The following is a 19,565-nucleotide window of genomic DNA, read 5'->3' as shown; positions in this document are numbered from 1 at the left end:
TGGTGGCTACTTTAAAACTGTAATTTTGCTAGTTATGATTCGGAATGTAAATATCTGATATGCATTATGTATTGTCATTGCTACAAATCAAACATAATTTAAAAAATCACAAAAACAATTATATGTTGAGAAATATTTATTACGAATTCCAATAAATAACATTTCACCATGGCATAGCATGGGTTTAAATATAACAGTAAACAGTGCAATATTTTGCTACAGTATGCTGCCAAATTCAGTGAGATCGTTGTGGTTGCTTCTTGATTACCAATTCAGAAATTCTTGGGGCAGTCTTTGCAAGGGCACAGCGAAGATCATTTTCCACAACAAGTCTACTTCGGTATTTAGACTTGATTACCAGCAATCTTGAAAACCCTGTTTCGCAAAGATATGTTGTTGGAAAAGGAAGAAGAAGGCGCAGCACACTCTCAGACAGAATAGGATATAACTGTAAACTCTTAATCCAGAATTTTGTCAGTGGCATTGTAGAGAAATCTGTTCTCGCTGCATCATTGTTAATTAGGTCGATGAACTCTTCTTGCGCTGTCTCCGGAACGTCTTCAACTTTCACTGTGAATGGACTTCTGGCAAGTGCAAATGGGGTGTCAGGTAGAGTAGGAAAGTATGATGAAATTTCCTCTGAAAGCATGTGCAATGTTCTTTCACAGAAGTTATCATCATAATTTTGTTGTCTGGCTCAATGTCATGTTCCTCAAAGAAGGCAGATAATGTAGGAAACATGTAAATTTTTTATTTATCCAATTTATCTTTCCAAAGCTGAAGTTTCATTTGGAATTATCTCATTTTTTCAGACAAATCGAGGCACGTTGCATTTGGTCCTTGCAGTGATAAATTTAAGTCATTCAAGATGACAAAGATGTCCACCAAGTAAGCTATTTTCTGCAGCTCAGTTATACCGCTAAAAAGTGCTTCGAATTGCGGTCTTGCTTTCTGATTAAAAAACGTTTTCAGTTCCTCACGAAGCTCAAAGACACGTTTTAAAACTTTTCCTCTTGACAACCATCTGACTTCAGTGTGAAATAACAGAGCATTGTTTGGCGCATCTAGATCGTTGCACAGTTGGCAAAACAGCCGACTGTTTAAGGCGCTCGACTTAACAAAATTGACACATGTTATGACGCTTTTCATTACTTCTTGTAAATCTTGCGGCAGTGTCTTAGTCGCTAATATTTGGCGATGTATCATACAGTGTGTTCCGATTGCTTTTGGCGATTCATTTTGTACCAAACGCTGAAATCCTGAGCGACATCCTAGCATAGCAGGAGCGCCATCTGTGCATACACCGCAAACCTTTTCCCAGGAGATGTAATGCGCTTTTAGAAAAGAACCAACTGCATCAAAAACATCATGTGCAGTTGTTGTTGTTTCAAGCGGTTTGCAAAAAAGAAACTCATCTTTAAAGTCGCCATCATTAATATACCTTGCGTAAACCAACAACTGTGTACAGTTTGCCACGTCTGTAGATTCGTCAAGCTGGATACTGAATATTGGTAGTGGTGCAGATTTAATTTCCTGGATCACCTGATCAAGAATATCAGCAGACATGTCCTCTATTCTTCTGCGGACAGTGTCATTAGATAAGGAAATTGCATTCAATTTCTGAACATATTCATTTCCAATTATCACTCGAACTATGTCTTTTGCAGCTGGCAACAGTAAATCCTCACCAATGGTGTGAGGTTTCATAGCTCTGGCAATTCTGAGTGCCACCAAATATGACGCTTCAACAGCTGCTACATTGTGTTTATGGTACTGGCCACCAGTGTCAAATCTAGATTTCTTGAGTCCATCAGCTTTGCTTCTAAAATAGCTGATATCCTTGCTATCAAAGAGTGGATGCTTGCTATCAAAATGCCGTTTTAGTTTGTTCGGCTTCATAGATTCAGCTGAGAGAACTTCACAACAAATAACACATTGTGGTTTCTCAATTCCTGCTGTAATTATTGAGGTAAAACCATACTGCAAGAAATCCTCAGTGTATTTTCTTTTCTTAATATTCTTTTCTACACGATTCATTGTCATGAGACGGTTTGCTAAAGAAAAAATAAAAGATAGTCACGTCTAAAGAGCTTGTTAAAGTTTCCTATTATTTACTATTCCCTGTGTTGTCTTCTATTACACACCTGTTACTATGACCAGGGGGCCGTATTCACATGCTTAAAGCGCACCTGTCACCCCCCCTGGACCCTATGAAGCTGCTGCCATTACCTTGTGGGTGCAGTGAATAGCATCCTAATACATCTTTTCTTATCTTCTTCATCCTCAGTAATGCTCAGAAATTCATCTTTATAATCTTCTTGGCAGCTCCACAATCCATAACATCGCATTACGTGTGTCCGGCGCTGGACACACGTAATGCGATGTTATGGATTGTGGAGGGTTCCCCCCCCCCCCTTAATCAGGGCCGTCTTAACAGCGCACTGTCAGAGCACTGTCTCTTTATACACACACACTGACATATAAACACACACTGACATATACACACACAGGTTCACACACACTTACAGATCCTGGTCCTCCCCCTCCTCCTCTCTGTAGTTGGCTTGTTCTTTACACTTTCAGGATCTGCGGGTCATGTGATAAGGTCCTTTACCCCTCTGTGTGCAGGAGGCTGAAAGGTCCTTCTCCACACGGCTCCTTTCATGATTAACTCCCCTACACACCTGTTTAACCCACCTACGGGCAGAGGGGCCCCTAGGACTCAGGAGCCCCCGGGCAGCCGCCTACCGTGTCCAATGCGTAAGACGGCCCTGCCCTTAATTAGACATCCTTCCTTATTACAGGGATAATTCTCCATTTATCACTTCTTTTAGGTTTCCTATAGCTGGGTCAGCAAGCTCCATCCCTCAGCTCTTGGGCACATTTCTCATAGAAAGCCTCCCTCCAGATTCATCCAGTTCCCCCCTAGCCCACAGTCAGTGCATAAAAGTATAAAACAGGACATTCTGCTTTAAATGACCAGTTATTGGGCCACAAAAATAACTGGTAGATTCCCAATGTCTGGGAGTCTTACTTGTTACTCCGGAGGGGATGGGGGAGGTGTCTGTCCGGGGGCACACTGTAACACAGTGATGGCGGCGGATCACTGCTGGGTACCGAACGGCTCCTTTATGGCGTGCTCTCCCGCAGCCCTTCAACCCGATTATCGATGCCGGCAGCCACGTTCGTCCTTCGTCCCTGGATTCCGTTGCCAGATACGTGCCACAGATTCCGGATCTGTCCTGGCTGCACCAAACAAGAAGGGGGGACGTCGGAAGTTGGTATCTCCCTAGATCCGATGCGCGATCGATTCATTTTCCTGCGGGGATCCCAAAGCTATGCCGGGAGTAAAGCTAGCAGTCCTGGCATACGGGGGAAGGTGGATGGGGAGGTGAGAGAGGTGGCGACCCCTGTGTTTTGGTCGTTCGACCCCCCCTAGGGGTCGCGACCCCCAGGTTGAGAACCGCTGATTTAGAGGAATGTAATATGTACATTGTGTAATGTTCAGCAAAGATTTGGGTAACAGAAGAATGACTTTCACTATCTACAATTATTATTTTACTTGATAAAGGATAAAAGTAAATGGTATTCACTGATAAAGGGGAGAATAGATCAATAGAGAATTAATCAATAGATGTAAGGGGAAGAAAAATTCAGAGTTGTCACAATTTTATGGCTCATTGTTGGATATTTGTCTGACAACATCCACTTGTTACACGCCTGTCCCGTGTCTGGGATCTGCCCCTTCCCCCGCTCTGCTAAACTTTCCTGTGCTCCATGTTGGACTTTGTAAGTAGCCGGACACGCTCCATGTGCTGAGCTTAACTGGCCTATATAAGGCTACCAAGATACACACCTGTGTCCTGGTATTAAGACTATTAGTCTGTGCACAGCGACCTGTCTGCAGTCTCCAGAACATCTCCAAACTATCTGTGGCCTCCAGCACCTCAGCTACCAATCTGCCTGTGGCTTCCAGTATGTCTGCCCCTGTCTGAGGTCTCCAGGACGTCTGCGGCTTCCAATACCTCAGTTACCTGTCTGCCTGTGGGTGTCAGTACCTCTGCAGCCTGTCTGCAGTCTTCAGGACTTCTGCTGTGTGTACACACACGGCTCCGTACACCTCGTAAACACGCGGCTATGCTCCGTACACCTCGTACACACGCGGCTCCGCTCCGTACACCTCATACACACACGGCTCTGCTCCGTACACCTCGTACACACGCGGCTCTGCTCCGTACACCTCGTACACACGCGGCTCCGCTCCGTACACCTCGTACACATGCGGCTATGCTCCGTACACCTCGTACACACGCGGCTCCGCTCCGTACACCTCTTACACACACGGCTCTGCTCCGTACACCTCGTACACACGCGGCTCCGCTCCGTACACCTCATACACATGCGGCTATGCTCCGTACACCTCGTACACACGCGGCTCCGCTCCGTACACCTCTTACACATGCGGCTCCGCTCCGTACACCTTGTACCCACGCGGCTATGCTCCGTACAGCTCGTACACACACGGCTCAGCTCCGTACACCTCGTACACAAACGGCTCCGCTCCGTACACCTCGTACACACACAGCTCCGCTCCGTACACCTCGTACACACACGGCTCTGCTCCGTACACCTCGTACACACGCGGCTCCGCTCCGTACACCTCGTACACACACGGCTCCGCTCCGTACACCTCGTACACACACGGCTCCGCTCCGTATACCTCGTACACACACGGCTCCGCTCCGTACACCTCATACACACACGGCTCCGCTCCGTACACCTCGTACACACACGGCTCCGCTTCGTACACCTCGTACACACACGGTTCTGCTACATCCACACTGTAAACCCCTCCTGACCACACACATAAACCTCCCCTCACCCAGCACCATGACAACCAGCACAGCAGAGCCCTGCATACACTGAGGAGCTGATCATGTGACCCTGACTCCTCCCCTCCATGTGACATCATCACAGGTCCTGTAAGCACAGAGCAGCCATATATCTAGTGTGCGGCTCTGCAGGGGGAGGTAGATGCAGGGTATTATATATCTAGTGTGCGGCTCTGCAGGTGGAGGTAGGTGCAGGGTATTATATATCTAGTGTGCGGCTCTGCAGGTGGAGGTAGGTGCAGGGTATTATATATCTAGTGTGCGGCTCTGCAGGTGGAGGTAGGTGCAGGGTATTATATATCTAGTGTGCGGCTCTGCAGGTGGAGGTAGGTGCAGGGTATTATATATCTAGTGTGCGGCTCTGCAGGTGGAGGTAGGTGCAGGGTATTATATATCTAGTGTGCGGCTCTGCAGGAGGAGGTAGGTGCAGGGTATTATATATCTAGTGTGCGGCTCTGCAGGTGGAGGTAGGTGCAGGGTATTATATATCTGTGTGCGGCTCTGCAGGTGGAGGTAGGTGCAGGGTATTATATATCTGTGTGCGGCTCTGCAGGAGGAGGTAGGTGCAGGGTATTATATATCTAGTGTGCGGCTCTGCAGGTGGAGGTAGGTGCAGGGTATTATATATCTAGTGTGCGGCTCTGCAGGTGGAGGTAGGTGCAGGGTATTATATATCTAGTGTGCGGCTCTGCAGGTGGAGGTAGGTGCAGGGTATTATATATCTAGTGTGCGGCTCTGCAGGTGGAGGTAGGTGCAGGGTATTATATATCTAGTGTGCGGCTCTGCAGGTGGAGGTAGGTGCAGGGTATTATATATCTAGTGTGCGGCTCTGCAGGTGGAGGTAGGTGCAGGGTATTATATATCTAGTGTGCGGCTCTGCAGGTGGAGGTAGGTGCAGGGTATTATATATCTAGTGTGCGGCTCTGCAGGTGGAGGTAGGTGCAGGGTATTATATATCTAGTGTGCGGCTCTGCAGGTGGAGGTAGGTGCAGGGTATTATATATCTAGTGTGCGGCTCTGCAGGTGGAGGTAGGTGCAGGGTATTATATATCTAGTGTGCGGCTCTGCAGGTGGAGGTAGGTGCAGGGTATTATATATCTAGTGTGCGGCTCTGCAGGTGGAGGTAGGTGCAGGGTATTATATATCTAGTGTGCGGCTCTGCAGGTGGAGGTAGGTGCAGGGTATTATATATCTAGTGTGCGGCTCTGCAGGTGGAGGTAGGTGCAGGGTATTATATATCTAGTGTGCGGCTCTGCAGGTGGAGGTAGGTGCAGGGTATTATATATCTAGTGTGCGGCTCTGCAGGTGGAGGTAGGTGCAGGGTATTATATATCTAGTGTGCGGCTCTGCAGGTGGAGGTAGGTGCAGGGTATTATATATCTAGTGTGCGGCTCTGCAGGTGGAGGTAGGTGCAGGGTATTATATATCTAGTGTGCGGCTCTGCAGGTGGAGGTAGGTGCAGGGTATTATATATCTAGTGTGCGGCTCTGCAGGAGGAGGTAGGTGCAGGGTATTATATATCTAGTGTGCGGCTCTGCAGGTGGAGGTAGGTGCAGGGTATTATATATCTAGTGTGCGGCTCTGCAGGTGGAGGTAGGTGCAGGGTATTATATATCTAGTGTGCGGCTCTGCAGGTGGAGGTAGGTGCAGGGTATTATATATCTAGTGTGCGGCTCTGCAGGTGGAGGTAGGTGCAGGGTATTATATATCTAGTGTGCGGCTCTGCAGGTGGAGGTAGGTGCAGGGTATTATATATCTAGTGTGCGGCTCTGCAGGTGGAGGTAGGTGCAGGGTATTATATATCTAGTGTGCGGCTCTGCAGGGGGAGGTAGGTGCAGGGGCTCTGTTATTTTGGGGTCATCATTATCATTAACCCCTTCATGTCCAGTTTACTCCGGTTCTTGATCAGGCACATTTTCATACTAGAAAAAGGAGGAGCCAGCACTGCTTGATCAGACATGTCAGATGGGAGATAATAAATCCCCTCCCCCGGTCCTCCATCTGGCCAAAGTGCCCCCCATTCACCCTCCCCATACTGAAAATCTAAGATGGTGGCCGCACGCTGCATTCATCCTCCCCCTCTGATTTATGTGACATGGCAGATGTGACCAAAAAGTCCTCCCCAGGTCCAGCTAAGTCACCCCCTGTCACTCCCCGGTCTCCTGATACCAGCTGCTGCTCCGTCCTCGCGATCCCTACTCATCCTCTGAAAAATATCGTCCGCATGTGCAGAGCTGTTCTAACCCCAGGGCTTGATGCCAGGTGACATTACACAGCTGGTATCAACCCCGTTTATTACCACGTTTGCCACCGCACCAGGGCAATGTGATGAGCCAGAGTGAAGTGCCAGGATTGGTACATCTAATGGATGCGCCACTTCTGGGACAACTGCAGCCTGCTATTTTTAGGCTGGGAAGGGCCAAATAACCATGGTCCTTCCCACCTTGAGAATACCAGATGCCAGCTGTCACCTTCACCTTGGCTGGTGATCCAATTTGGGGGAACCAATGGGGTTTTTTTTAATTATTTATCAATTTTTTTAAAAAAACAGCGTGGGGTGCCCTCTGTTTTGGATTACCAGCCAAGGTGAAGCTGCCAACTGTGATCTGCAGGCTTCAGCCATCTGCTTTACCCTAGCTGGCTATAAAAATGAGGGGAACCCAGATATATTTTTTTATTTATTTTTTGGCTAAATATAAGGTAAACACCCTTCACGGCCACATGAAAGTCACTAAAGGGTCCCAGCTTAGATAATGCTGGGGGGTGGGACATTATATATGTGTTTGTCCATCCATCCATCCTAGCTTTTTAGGCTATGTGTCCACGATCAATGTTTGCAGCGTTTTGGACACAGTCTTTTTGCTGCGTCCAAAATGCTGCGCTGTGCAGTACAAGCGCAATGGAAGGATTTTTGGAAATCTCCTGCCCACTGTGCTTGTTTTTTTCTTTAGCATAAACTGACCTGCAGCGCGGCTTCCTGAGTCTCAGCATGTCAATTTATGCTGTGGAGACGAGAGTTTCGTCCAAAGGGAAAATAGAGCTAAAGTCCTCAGCAGCCTGAACTTGGATCATGGGTCCGGGCAGCTGCGTTCTCCAGTGGACAATACTCGCATCTCTGCATGAAAGCTGACATTGCGTCCTAGACACAGTGTCACCTGGTCATTGGCACGTAGCCTAAAAGTGAGAAATTTGGCACTACAGCAACATTTTTGTGAAGTACCTGTGGTTTCAAAATGCTCACTATACCCTTGAATGAAATCCTTGAGGGTCCAGTTTTCAAAATGGGGTCACTTGTGGGGGTTTCTGCTGTATAGGTACCTCAGGGGTCCTGAAAATGTGACATGGTGCCCACAATTTTTTTCAATTTTTCCAAAATTCACATGGTGCTCCTTCTGTTATGAGACCTGATATGAGAAGAAATTGGATAACAAACTGTGGCGTCCACATTTTGGTGTTGCCGCTTGAAAAAGTGAGAAATTTGTTGCTAAAGCAACATTTTTGTGGGAAAAAAAAGAGAATTTTCTATATGACGACTTAAGTTTATTAAATTCTATAAAGTACCTGTGGGTTCAAAATGCTCACTATACCCCTGGATAAAATCCTTGAGGGGTCTAGTTTCCAAAATGTGATCACTTTTGATGGAGCTCCACTGTTTAGGCAGCTCAGGAGCTCCAAACGCGACATGGCATTCGCAAATGAATCCAGCCAATTTTACAGTCAAATGGCGCTCCTTCCCTTCCGAGCCCTGCCGTGCACCCAAACATTTGATTTCCAGCACATATGAGGTATCTGTGTACTCAGGAAAAACTGCAGAATAAATTGTATGCTGCATTTTTTCCTGTTACCCTTGTGAATATAGAGCTTTGATATCACTTTGATGCCCATTTTGTGTTAGTTTGATACTTTTTTTGCTGCTTTTAAATGTATTCACATCAGGGCTCCGCACTGTATTGTATTTTATTCTTGTGTTTTTTTTTATTATGTTTGCTGTTAAACCTGTAAAAAAAAACAAAACAAAAAAAAATGAAAAAAATCTAAAAATAAACCAACTTCGGCACCGAATACGAAACTGGATGAATAAGAAACCAACTGCAGCATTGTGTCTGATGTCGAGCGATACCGCTTAGATAATGAGGGAAATGTCTGTTATTACCACATATATACCCTGCCCCCCATACTGACTGACAGCCGCTGAGCATTGGAACCTGCTGTCAGTCAGTGCTGTGAGCGCGGTATACTGAGCAGTGACTAAAACCACATCAGTGCCACCCCATATGACTGAAAGCTGGACGCCGTCTCAATATATGTCTATGATTGCATTTACATATTTCATAGCTATTTAGTAACGCTTATTATTTTGTATATATCGCTGTTTTTTACCTGGTCGGGGCTAATAACAGAGATTTGGATTGACAGTGGTATTTTCCTATATGTCACACATTTGGAAGGGGGCGGGGGGGGTCAGTTCAGTTTATTTTTATTTTCTTCTTACTTCCCTGGTAACTGGGGCTGATATAATGACTCCGCGGTGACCATATCCTCTGTATATGGGGGAGGAAGCAACGTCAGCTCTTTATACCCTGTTTCATCGAAAATAAGACCTACCTGGAAAATAAGCCCTGGTGGGATTTTTGGGGCTTTTTTGACTATAATTAAAATATAAGACTATGACTGCACTTTGCGTTTTCACCTGCGTTTCAGGTCCGTTTTGAACTGCAGCGTTTTCATGCCAAAATGCATGCGTTTTTGATTTTCCAGCAAAGTCTATGGAAAATGTTGAATTCCTGTCCGCACTTTGCGTTTTAAAACGCAGCGTTTAATTTGGATATTTTGTGCGTTCAAAGAAGCAGCATGTCAATTGTTTTTGCCATTTTGGGTGCGTTTTGCTAACATTGAAGTCTATGAGAAATGGCAATAACCAAGAAACATCAAAATTCCAGCGTTTTACATGCTTTTTAGGTGCAGAAAACATGTGTTTTGGACTTAAAAAACGCATGCTTTTTGGACATCAAAATAATGATTACATATGTCCCTTTACACACACACATAGTCCGACAATTAAAATAAAGAAAAATATTAATTTACTGCTATTTTTGCAATAAATATAATATTATCGCAATAATTTTATTAAATATGTCTATTTCCATTATTTTTCTTAAAAATATAGATTTGTTTCTTTTGCTTCCTTTTTTTCATTGAGTTTAACTGTTTAAACTTTATTAAGCAGTCTTTATGTTCTAAACACATCTCTCAAAACGCAATTGAAAAAGCATGTAAAAAGCGCTAAAAACGCATCTAAAATGCGGTAAGTACGCATGCGTTTTTAGCGCTAATTTGTAGTCAAAACCAACTTGGGCTAAATCAATTACTGCCAAAGGGGGCGTTTTGACATGCGTTTTGGACAACGCAAAGTGCTGTCATACCCTAAGCCCTACTCCAAAAAAAAGCCCTAGTTGTGGTTCCATAGGGAAGTGTCCAAGCAGCTAAAAAAGTTAAATACAGCAGAACTTTTATTTAAGAAAACGGACACCCTCAAAAGAAAGCAGACAAACGCCTCCCAAAAAAAATCACACTCACCAGGCCCCAAACAATTACCGTTGGCAAGTACCAATGGTGGATGGGCTCTCACACAGAGATCTGTGTCGCTGTCAGGTCCCTCACTGTTCCAGCTGCATTACACCAAAGCTGCGTATACAGTGACAGAGAAGGCAGAGGCAGTAATAAACAGTCTGTGCCTTATGTAGAGATGGATGGATTTCCTCTCCGTTGCTACATGTTTGCTTGTTGCTGCACTGCTTTTTTATTTTTCTGCCTACCTTCCCATATGAAGGATTGTTTTTGTTTTTTTTAAAAAATTACTCATAGTTTTTAATTTTATCATAAAATGGACTGGAAATTAAGTAAAAAGTCAAAGCACGGTGAAATAGTGGGGAAAAAAAAAAATAATTCAACTATTGTTTGTTTTTTAGTGTTGTTTTTACTATGTACACTGTGTCCTGAAAGTGAGCGGTCATACGTAAAGCATCCGATCTCCGCACCTTCTTGGAAAAGTCTGAGTTTGTACCGAACACTGAACTTCAGGTTCACTCATCTCTAGTGGTGAATAAAAATCACTTTTGTAAAAAAAAATTCAGTTTGTGTCGGCATTTTCCGACACCGGTAACATTATTCTTTTTGCGTCAATGGAGTTGAGTGAGGACTTGTTTTTCTCTTGGTGAGCCGACATTTTTATTGATACCATTCTAAGTGCAATATGGATAATTCATCACTTTTCATTGTATTTATATTGCTATAAAAATAATGTGCTACTTTTATCGGTCGGTTTTACTATTACATAGCACATTTCATGTTGACATTTTTTTTCCTTCCCAAGTGATATCTTAGCTCCCTTATTATCTGCAGTATTTTACAAATCGGCTCATCTCCTTCCCATTCAGGTCCTTATAATATCGGATCCTCTCAGTGGAGATCTTCTATAGAAGAGAATTCTCCTGATTGCCCCGTGAAGGATGGATATGGACAGGGACAAGATGGCGGAGAGGATATTACACCTCACCCTAGAGATCCTCTTCCGGCTTACTGGAGAGGTGAGAGATTCTGATGACGTCACATTACATCATTCTTATCTATGGGAATAACAGATGGACAGAACTGGAGAGGTGAGGACTCTGGAAATGTCTGGAGTGAGATTTATTACTGTGTCTCTCCATAACCAGGATTACACAGTAGTGAAGAAGACCTCTAGTGAGCGCTGTCAGGCCCCTGTGTCTGAGGGATGGGGAAGACCCCTGAGCCCAATCACGGGGCCTCCACCTCACCCCCCGATACATGAGGACATCAATGACCAGAAGATCTTAGAACTCACCTACAAGATGATTGAGCTGCTGACTGGAGAGGTGACACTGCTGGGAATGCTGGGACATTATACAGTAACGCTATGAAGGGATCGGGGGTGACGGTATCATTGTATGTGTCAGGTTCCTATAAGGTGTCAGGACGTCACCGTCTATTTCTCCATGGAGGAGTGGGAGTATTTAGAAGGACACAAAGATCTGTACAAGGACGTCATGATGAAGGTTCCCCAGCCCCTCACATCACCAGGTAATAGACAGGAATAAATACACACGGCCTATAATTATCTGTATGTAAGGAATGAATTCAGTCCCTGTATGTGTCTCCTCCAGGTCTATCCAGTAAGAGGACAACACCAGAGAGATGTCCCCGTCCTCTTCTCCCACAGGACTGTAAACAAGAAGATCCCGATGTTCCTCAGGATGTGTTTCCTCCAGCTCTATCCAGTAAGAGATATCTACTCATGTACTTTCTGCACTAATTTTGTGTTTACAGTTTTAGGCTTTCTGCTCTGGTTTTTTTCAGCTGTATTTTCTTTGCTTCTGCTTCTTCTGCTGTTTGTTTCTAGTCCCTTCTCTATGTTGTTATGAAAGCAACGCAAAGACCTGCAGAGGGTTCATGAATACGCTGTTTCCTGGAAAATAAGACCTACCCAGAAAATAATCCGTAGCATCATTTTACGGGATTTAAAATAAGCCCTAGTTACAGTCAGGGCCAGCGTTGGGAAGAGTCAAACTTCACAATTTCTCAGGAACCCCAGTCTCTTAGGGACCCCATCACTTGTATTCTAAGGTTGATTATTTAAAGACCTTTGATGACTTCAAGATCATGTGACATGATGTAACCAAAGGTCTTTTAATTGCAAGAGTCTAAAAGAACTGAACAGAGGACAGGCTGGCATGCAGGTCTGACATTTTGGGAATGGGAGAGCAAACTGGGCAATTGCACAGGGCCCCAATCCTCCTAGGGGCCCCAGTGTTTATATACCAAGTATAGGACTGCTTAAGGCCCTTTTTGACATGACATCACGTGCCCAAAGGTCTTAAGTGCAGGAGTCTAAAGCTGAAGAGGAGACAGGCTGGTGTGTGTGTGTGTGTGTGTTCACGCCAATTTTAATCAGCTTTGCCAAAATGGTCAGAGCTTGGCCAGAAGAAGGGTGTGATGCCACCGCTTCTCTAATTCATAACACACTGCGGTGTTCCCTATGCCAGAAATCTCACTCCAGTCCCTGATGTAATTTTTCAGTGTCCATCACCGGTCTTGATGATTTGGAGCCCTAATGTTTATCAGCACAAACCCAAGACCCTGCTACCTGCTTTGCAAAGTTACAAAGCCTAAGGTTAGGCCATTAATGTTACAGTCACACAACACCCCATTAAATATCCAGCATCTGTCTCTAACAGAGGCGGCTCTTAGCCTTTTAAACTTGCCGGTTAATTTTTGACAGAGTCATCTTAATGGAACTCGCACAACTTGCGCATACCAACTCCTGTCGGCGCCTTGTGATGCGAATGTGGGACGTAGAAGGGTCACTAAGTTCTCCATTGCTGCTGTATTGTATCTTCTCAAGCTCAAACTATAAAATTAATTAGAGCAATCAGTAAACAATCTAATGAGAAAAAATGATTTAAATACCAGATGTGTTTTTATGATCTGTGTTTTGTAACAAAAAACAAACAAAAACAGGTCAGTATACAAATCTTTTTGAACCAGTGTCTGTACACAGAGAGGACGTGTTACAAAGACAGAGAAGGGGGATGGCTTAGCTATTGGAGTTAATGGCCGGTCCGCTTTGGTTACATGCTCATACAGGAAATACAGATGATCAGTCACATAGCAGCAGAAACTGGGGAATGGAGCAAATACAGGTGAATTGTCACGTAGGAGCTAATAGCTTTTTATTACATGTGGCTTTAACTATTTTATTTTTATCTTTGAAAAAAAAACCTCTTTGAAATTGTCTATTTTGTGGCTCAATGTCACAAAGAGATTTTTCCAAGTTTTGCCAACTGTCATGGTGGCATCAGGATCTTTGGAGACTGCTCTCTTCCTGCTAACTTCTCTGATGTCTGTGAGCCGCGTAGGGAGACACAGGCATCGAGCCACAGACATAGTCAGGCTAGCAAGAGTTAATCTCTGCTGGGCTGCTTGTTAATGTATTTGATTAGATGCTGTAGGGGAGCCAGTATCATTCTCTCCCCTTCTGTATTTGCTGGCTGGACTATTCCATTAATGCCAGCTATTGTTCATCTATACTGGTCTGGTGAGGTGTTGTGATACAGACTAACTGGTGGTTGTTGTGTATTATTGGTGTGAGTAGTTGTGGTGTTAACCCTTGTTGTCTTTTTGTTGCTGCCTTCCTGCTCTTGCTTTTCTTTTTAGTCTCTCACTGCTTATTTCTATGACTTTTCAATGTGTGTAAATTTTGGTTTACCCGTCTGTCTTAATCTCTTTCCATCATACTCCTGGTCTTTTTTTTCCTGGGGGGATAACAGATTAGATCTGGTCAGGAGAATAGTAAAGCACAAGACTCTGGCATCTCCACCTTCAGGGATAATTCAGAGGTTAGGGATAGCTTAAGGTCTCCTAGCATGAGGGGCAGTATAGGAGCCCCCTTTCCCTCATTAATCTGCAGTCACATTGTGATAATTAATCAGATTATTACTGTAGCACATTTCAGAGAACTGGTGCTATTGGAGAGATATCTTGGAGACAGGAATCGGAGGTCTGAATTAACAAAGACGTAACTCTTTGATCTCGAAATTGAAATACAGATTCAGAATAATTTTTTCCCTAATTTAATTTCTGATATGTTTTAAAAAAATAAATGTACTTTCAAAATAATATCATTAAAAAATAATAACATTGTGTTTATTTTTAACAGATGACTGTATTGGGAGTTCAGATGGAAATCTAATATCTTCAGAATTTATAACAGATGATGAAAGTCTCACACATGATACATATGAAGAGAATGCTGTTGTCCCAGATATACCTCCAGTCCTTCCTAGGAAAGCTCTATCATCTGATCTTTTCAAACCAGTCCAAAATTCAGATTGTCAAAAAGCTTACACTGGGGAGAAGCCATATTTATGTTCAAAATGTGGGAAATGTTTTATTCAGAAATTAGATCTTTTTAAACATCAAATAACTCATACAGGGAAGAAGCCATTTTCAAGCTCAGAAAGTGAAAAATGTTTTACTCACAGAATAACACTTGCTAACCATCCAAAAAATAAATCTAGGAAGAATCCATTTTCATGTTCAGAGTGTGGGAAATGTTTTATTCAGAAATCAGACCTTGTTAGACATCAGAAAATTCACACAGGGGAGAAGCCATTTTCATGTTCCGAGTGTGGGAAAGGTTTTATTCGGAAATCAGAACTTGATGGGCATCAAAAATCTCACACAGGGGAGAAGCTATTTTCATGTTCAGAATGTGGGAAATGCTTTATTCATAAATCAGAGCTTGTTAGACATCAAAAAATTCACACAGGGGAGAAGCCATTTTCATGTTCAGAGTGTGGGAAATGTTTTATTCAGAAATCAGACCTTGTTAGACATCAGAAAATTCACACAGGGGAGAAGCCTTTTTTATGTTCAGAGTGTGGGAAATGTTTTATTCGGAAATCAGAACTTGTTGGGCATCAAAGATTTCACACCAGGGAGAAGCCATTTTCATGTTCAGAGTGTGGGAAATGTTTTATTCGGAAATCAGAACTTGATAGGCATCAAAACTCTCACACAGGGGAGAAGCTATTTTCATGTTCAGAATGTGGAAAATGCTTTATTCATAAATCAGAGCTTGTTAGACATCAAAAAATTCACACAGGGGAGAAGCCATTTTTATGTTCAGAGTGTGGGAAATGTTTTATTCACAGATCACATTTTGTTAGACATCAGAAAAATCACACAGGAGAGAAGCCATTTTCATGTTCAGAGTGTGGGAAATGTTTTATTCGGAAATCAGATCTTGTTGAGCATCAAAGAATTCACACAGGGGAGAAGCCATTTTCATGTTCAGAATGTGGTAAATGTTTTATTCAGAAATCAGACCTTGTTAGACATCAGAAAATTCACACAGGGGAGAAGCCTTTTTTATGTTCAGAGTGTGGGAAATGTTTTATTCAGAAATCAGATCTTGTTAGGCATCAAAGATCTCACACAGGGGAGAAGCCATGTTCATGCCCAAAATGTGGTAAATGTTTTACTAGGAAATCGGGTCTTGTTTACCATCAAAAAAATCACACAGAATAAACCATTTTTATGTTGTGAATGTGGAAAATGTAATTCTCAGAAATCAGATCTTGTTAAACACACGAAGAAGCCGCACAGGGAAGGAACCTTTTTCATGTTGTCAATAATTGAAATGTTTAAATGGTAAATCAAGTCTTGCCGACCATCAGAAAACCAACAGAGCGGAGCAGCCATTCTTGCTTTCAGAATTTGCCAAATGTTTTAAGATTAATGAGGTCCTGTTGTCACATGAGGCACACGGGAGAAGCCATCATCATGTACTATAATTCAAAGGGTTTTATCCAAAAATCGGCTACAATTGCTCAAGTAAGAATTAGTGAGGGAAAGAACCATTTTCTCTCTTTTTAAACTTATCTTATTTTTCGGACGATAAGATGCACCTAGAATTTGAAGAAGGAAAATAGGGAAAAAGATTGAAGCAAAAAATGTGGTTATGACGCACTGTTATGGGGGAGATCTGCTGCTGACACTGTTACAGGGGATTAGTGAATTTTCTAAATATAATCCAGTACCAAAACTTTTAGAAGTGTCCCTATTGGCCCTTGAAAAGAACTTCCAGGTTCTGAGATGCTACAACCCTCAGCGATCACTCACTGTGATAGTGAGGTCCATGACCCCAGCGCTGCAGCATCCTTCTTAAGCAGTTCAGTTAAACCTTAAAGTATGTGACAGCACTAGATTATTTGAGAGAGCAATGTCTCGTGCTTAGAGCAGATGCAGCGATTTGTGGGATTCCGCTCTGCACACTGAGATCCCACAAAATGGAAATTCTGGCTCCACTTTGTTAGTAAGTTGGGTATTTCTTCATCGTTCCTTATGGGAGACCCAGACAATGGGTGTATAGCTTCTGCCTCCGGAGGACACACAAAGTACTACACTCAAACGTGTAGCTCCTCCCTCCGGGCTATATACACCCCCTGGATGACAATCTAACCAGTTCAATGCTTTGTGTTTCAGGAGGTCACACACACACATGCATTCTCTGATTTTTCATTTTTAAGATTTTGATTTTAAAGATATGGAAGAAAAGCGGATCCAGTCTGGACTCCCGGCATGTCCCTTCTCACCCCACTATGTCGGCGGTGCTGTTAAGGTTGACTTTACAAGGCTGGAGCCTTCACATGCCGCGCTCCTTCAACATCCTTTGAGGCTCTGGTTTGAAGTGGGAGCCGTCTCGGTCCTCTCTGCTTGCAGGAGACCGGTCTCCATCCGCAGCCCTGTCAGGTTCCTGCTGGACGGAGCGTTTAACCTTCCCTCAGGGACTGCCCCTGCGTCTCAAAAGCTAAGTATTGAGACGTTTTTCAGGGGTCCCGGGTACTTTTATTGAGGGGAGAGTATGTCTTTTGTCTTTACTGTAAATTCCGGCCGGTTCTCGGGGTTTTTCCTGAGAACCGCGCCGAGGGTGCCTGCTCGTCGGCCGCATGTTAAAATCTAGGCCCCGGCTTCAGTTTGGGCCTAGTTTCGGTTTCAGCTTCCCCTGCATGTCATTCATGCAGGGGAATAGTGTGGCGCCGGCCAGCAGAGGGGAGGACACTCCTCTCTGAGGAGATGTTTCCCTCCCCTGTATCTCTCCTTGGCCCTCCGGTTTCCCGCTCTTGGGCTAATCCCCGCCCCCCTCCTCCTTCCAGCGCCATTTTCTCAGCGTTCTCACACTGATCGACGCTGGATGCTGCAGCTGCTGCATTTTAGGAAGGCTGACGCTTCACTGGGGGTCCGAGCTGTGGAATCCGGAGGGCACACAGAGAGCGGTCTGGTAAGCCACAACCTCTGGTTGTGGGGTTTTTATTATACACTCTCAGGGCATTCTACAGGAGTGTATTCTTACTGCAGAGCCTCCACCTCAGCAGCATGTCTGTCACTAGGAGCAAGGCTGCAAAGCTGTACGCTATATGCACTGCATGTAAGCTCATTCTGCCAGAGCCAAGCACATACCCACATTGTGATGCCTGCTCTAACATGGTGGTCCCTCAGCCTGGAGCCTCCTCAGGGGTTCCTCCGGCCGCTCCAGCCCCGGTGGCTGATCCCCCGGCTTGGGTAGCATCTTTTTCCAGAGCTATTTCCCAGTCTTTTGCCGACTCCATGGGACAGCTGTCCCGGACACTGCTGACCATGCATCAGCCCCCTTCTCAGGGCGCCTCTGCTGCTCCGAGCTCTGCAGAGCTCTCAGAGCATGTTCTAGGACCCCGTCCTCCTAAACGGAGACGCAGGGACCCTTCTCCTTCCTCGTCCCACGGCTCTGATTCACGAGCCGAGGTGCAGGGCGAGGAGGATACTTTTACTGTGGGCTCAGACGCTACCTCTATGTACCCCATTGCCTTGTCTGAGGGTGATGCGGATGTTAGTGACTTGATTGCGTCCATTAACTCCGTACTGAACCTCAATCCACCAGTGTCAGAGGAACAAGCCTCTCTGGTAGAGATACATCAGTTTGCCTCACTTAAGAGAGCTAGGAGTACGTTTTTTAACCACTCCAGTTTTCAGGCTACTGTCACCAAGCCCAGGGCCTGTCCTGACAAACGTTTTCCGAAGCGTAGTTCTGATGACCGTTTTCCCTTTCCACCAGATGTGGTGAAGGAGTGGGCTCAGTCCCCAAAGGTAGACCCTCCGGTGTCTAGAATCTCAGCCCGCACAGTCGTAGCTGTTGCCGATGGCACCTCTCTTAAGGATCCCACTGACCGCCAGGTTGACCTTCTGGCCAAGTCTGTATATGAGGCGGCAGGGGCCTCGTTCTCCCCGTCTTTTGCGGCAGTGTGGGCTCTTAAGGCAGTCTCTGCCTCTCTGGCGGAGATACATTCCCTCACCAGGGACTCTATGCCTGAGATGGATGCCTTAACTTCTCAAGCTTTGGCTTTTTCATCCTACGCCATGTCTGCCATTCTGGAGGCTTCTCACCGCACGGCTGTGGCCTCCGCTAACTCTCTCGCGATCCGCAGGATCTTGTGGCTTCGAGAGTGGAAAGCAGACGCTTCTTCTAAGAAGTACCTTGCGGGTCTCCCTTTTGCTGGGTCCCGGCTGTTTGGTGAACAACTGGATGAAATAATTAAGGAAGCTACTGGCGGGAAGAGTACTTCCTTGCCACAAACTAAAGCCAAGAGACCTGTCCAGGGCAGGAACCAATCGAGGTTTCGTTCCTTTCGTTCCTCTAACTGGTCATCCTCTAAGCCCTCAGCCTCGTCCACTACCGCAGCCAAGGATCGTAAACCCAACTGGCGCGCGAAGCCGCGTCCTCAGAAGTCCGGAGGACCCGCTGCCACTAAGGCAGCCCCCTCTTGACTATCTGGCTGCGCCAGCAACGTCCTTGGTCGGTGGCAGGCTCTCCCACTTTGGCGACGTGTGGTTTCAACACGTCTCCGATCAGTGGGTGCGGGATATCATCTCCCACGGCTACAGGATAGAATTTTCTTCCAGCCCGCCAAACAGATTTTTTCTGTCCACCCCCCCTGCTCCAAATCCGCCGCCTTCTCTCAGGCCGTGGCATCCCTGCAGGCCAACGGTGTAATTGTTCCGGTTCCCGCCCGGGAATGGTTCAGAGGTTTCTACTCAAACCTCTTTCTAGTCCCCAAG

The 19,565-nt window shown here is 45.1% G+C and overlaps 2 protein-coding genes across 2 annotated transcripts; one reads left to right on the top strand and one right to left on the bottom strand.

Moving 5' to 3' along the window:
• Positions 1-795: 795 nt before the first annotated feature.
• Positions 796-2,348, bottom strand: LOC142260751 (zinc finger BED domain-containing protein 5-like). The gene is made up of 2 exons (XM_075332074.1): positions 2,261-2,348; positions 796-2,054 (listed from the first exon to the last, which is right to left on the bottom strand). Exons 1-2 carry the CDS (start codon positions 2,346-2,348, stop codon positions 796-798), a joined length of 1,347 nt encoding a protein of 448 aa, XP_075188189.1.
• Positions 2,349-10,776: 8,428 nt separating this feature from the next.
• Positions 10,777-16,792, top strand: LOC142260749 (uncharacterized). The gene is made up of 3 exons (XM_075332073.1): positions 10,777-10,810; positions 12,077-12,190; positions 14,629-16,792. The coding sequence occupies exons 1-3, from the start codon at positions 10,777-10,779 to the stop codon at positions 15,999-16,001; spliced, it is 1,521 nt and encodes a 506-aa protein (XP_075188188.1). The 3' UTR covers positions 16,002-16,792.
• The last annotated feature ends 2,773 nt before the right edge of the window (positions 16,793-19,565 follow it).

This window comes from Anomaloglossus baeobatrachus, unplaced genomic scaffold (genome assembly GCF_048569485.1).
Source record: "Anomaloglossus baeobatrachus isolate aAnoBae1 unplaced genomic scaffold, aAnoBae1.hap1 Scaffold_177, whole genome shotgun sequence".
In the NCBI taxonomy this organism is placed as follows: Eukaryota; Metazoa; Chordata; class Amphibia; order Anura; family Aromobatidae; genus Anomaloglossus; species Anomaloglossus baeobatrachus.
Note: the sequence above shows the minus strand (reverse complement) of the source record. Positions and strands in the feature narration are given on the sequence as shown.

Bases quoted from the DNA above. Each gene is read 5' to 3' on its own strand.
- LOC142260749 (XM_075332073.1), top strand. From the start codon at position 10,777: ATGGACTGGAAATTAAGTAAAAAGTCAAAGCACG. The intron at 10,811-12,076 runs GTGAAATAGTGG...TGTCTCCTCCAG, and splicing joins AAGTAAAAAGTCAAAGCACG to GTCTATCCAGTAAGAGGACA. The intron at 12,191-14,628 runs GTAAGAGATATC...TATTTTTAACAG, and splicing joins GTTTCCTCCAGCTCTATCCA to ATGACTGTATTGGGAGTTCA.
- LOC142260751 (XM_075332074.1), bottom strand. From the start codon at position 2,348: ATGCGATGTTATGGATTGTGGAGCTGCCAAGAAGATTATAAAGATGAA. The intron at 2,055-2,260 runs GTATTAGGATGC...TTTTTTCTTTAG, and splicing joins TGAAGAAGATAAGAAAAGAT to CAAACCGTCTCATGACAATG.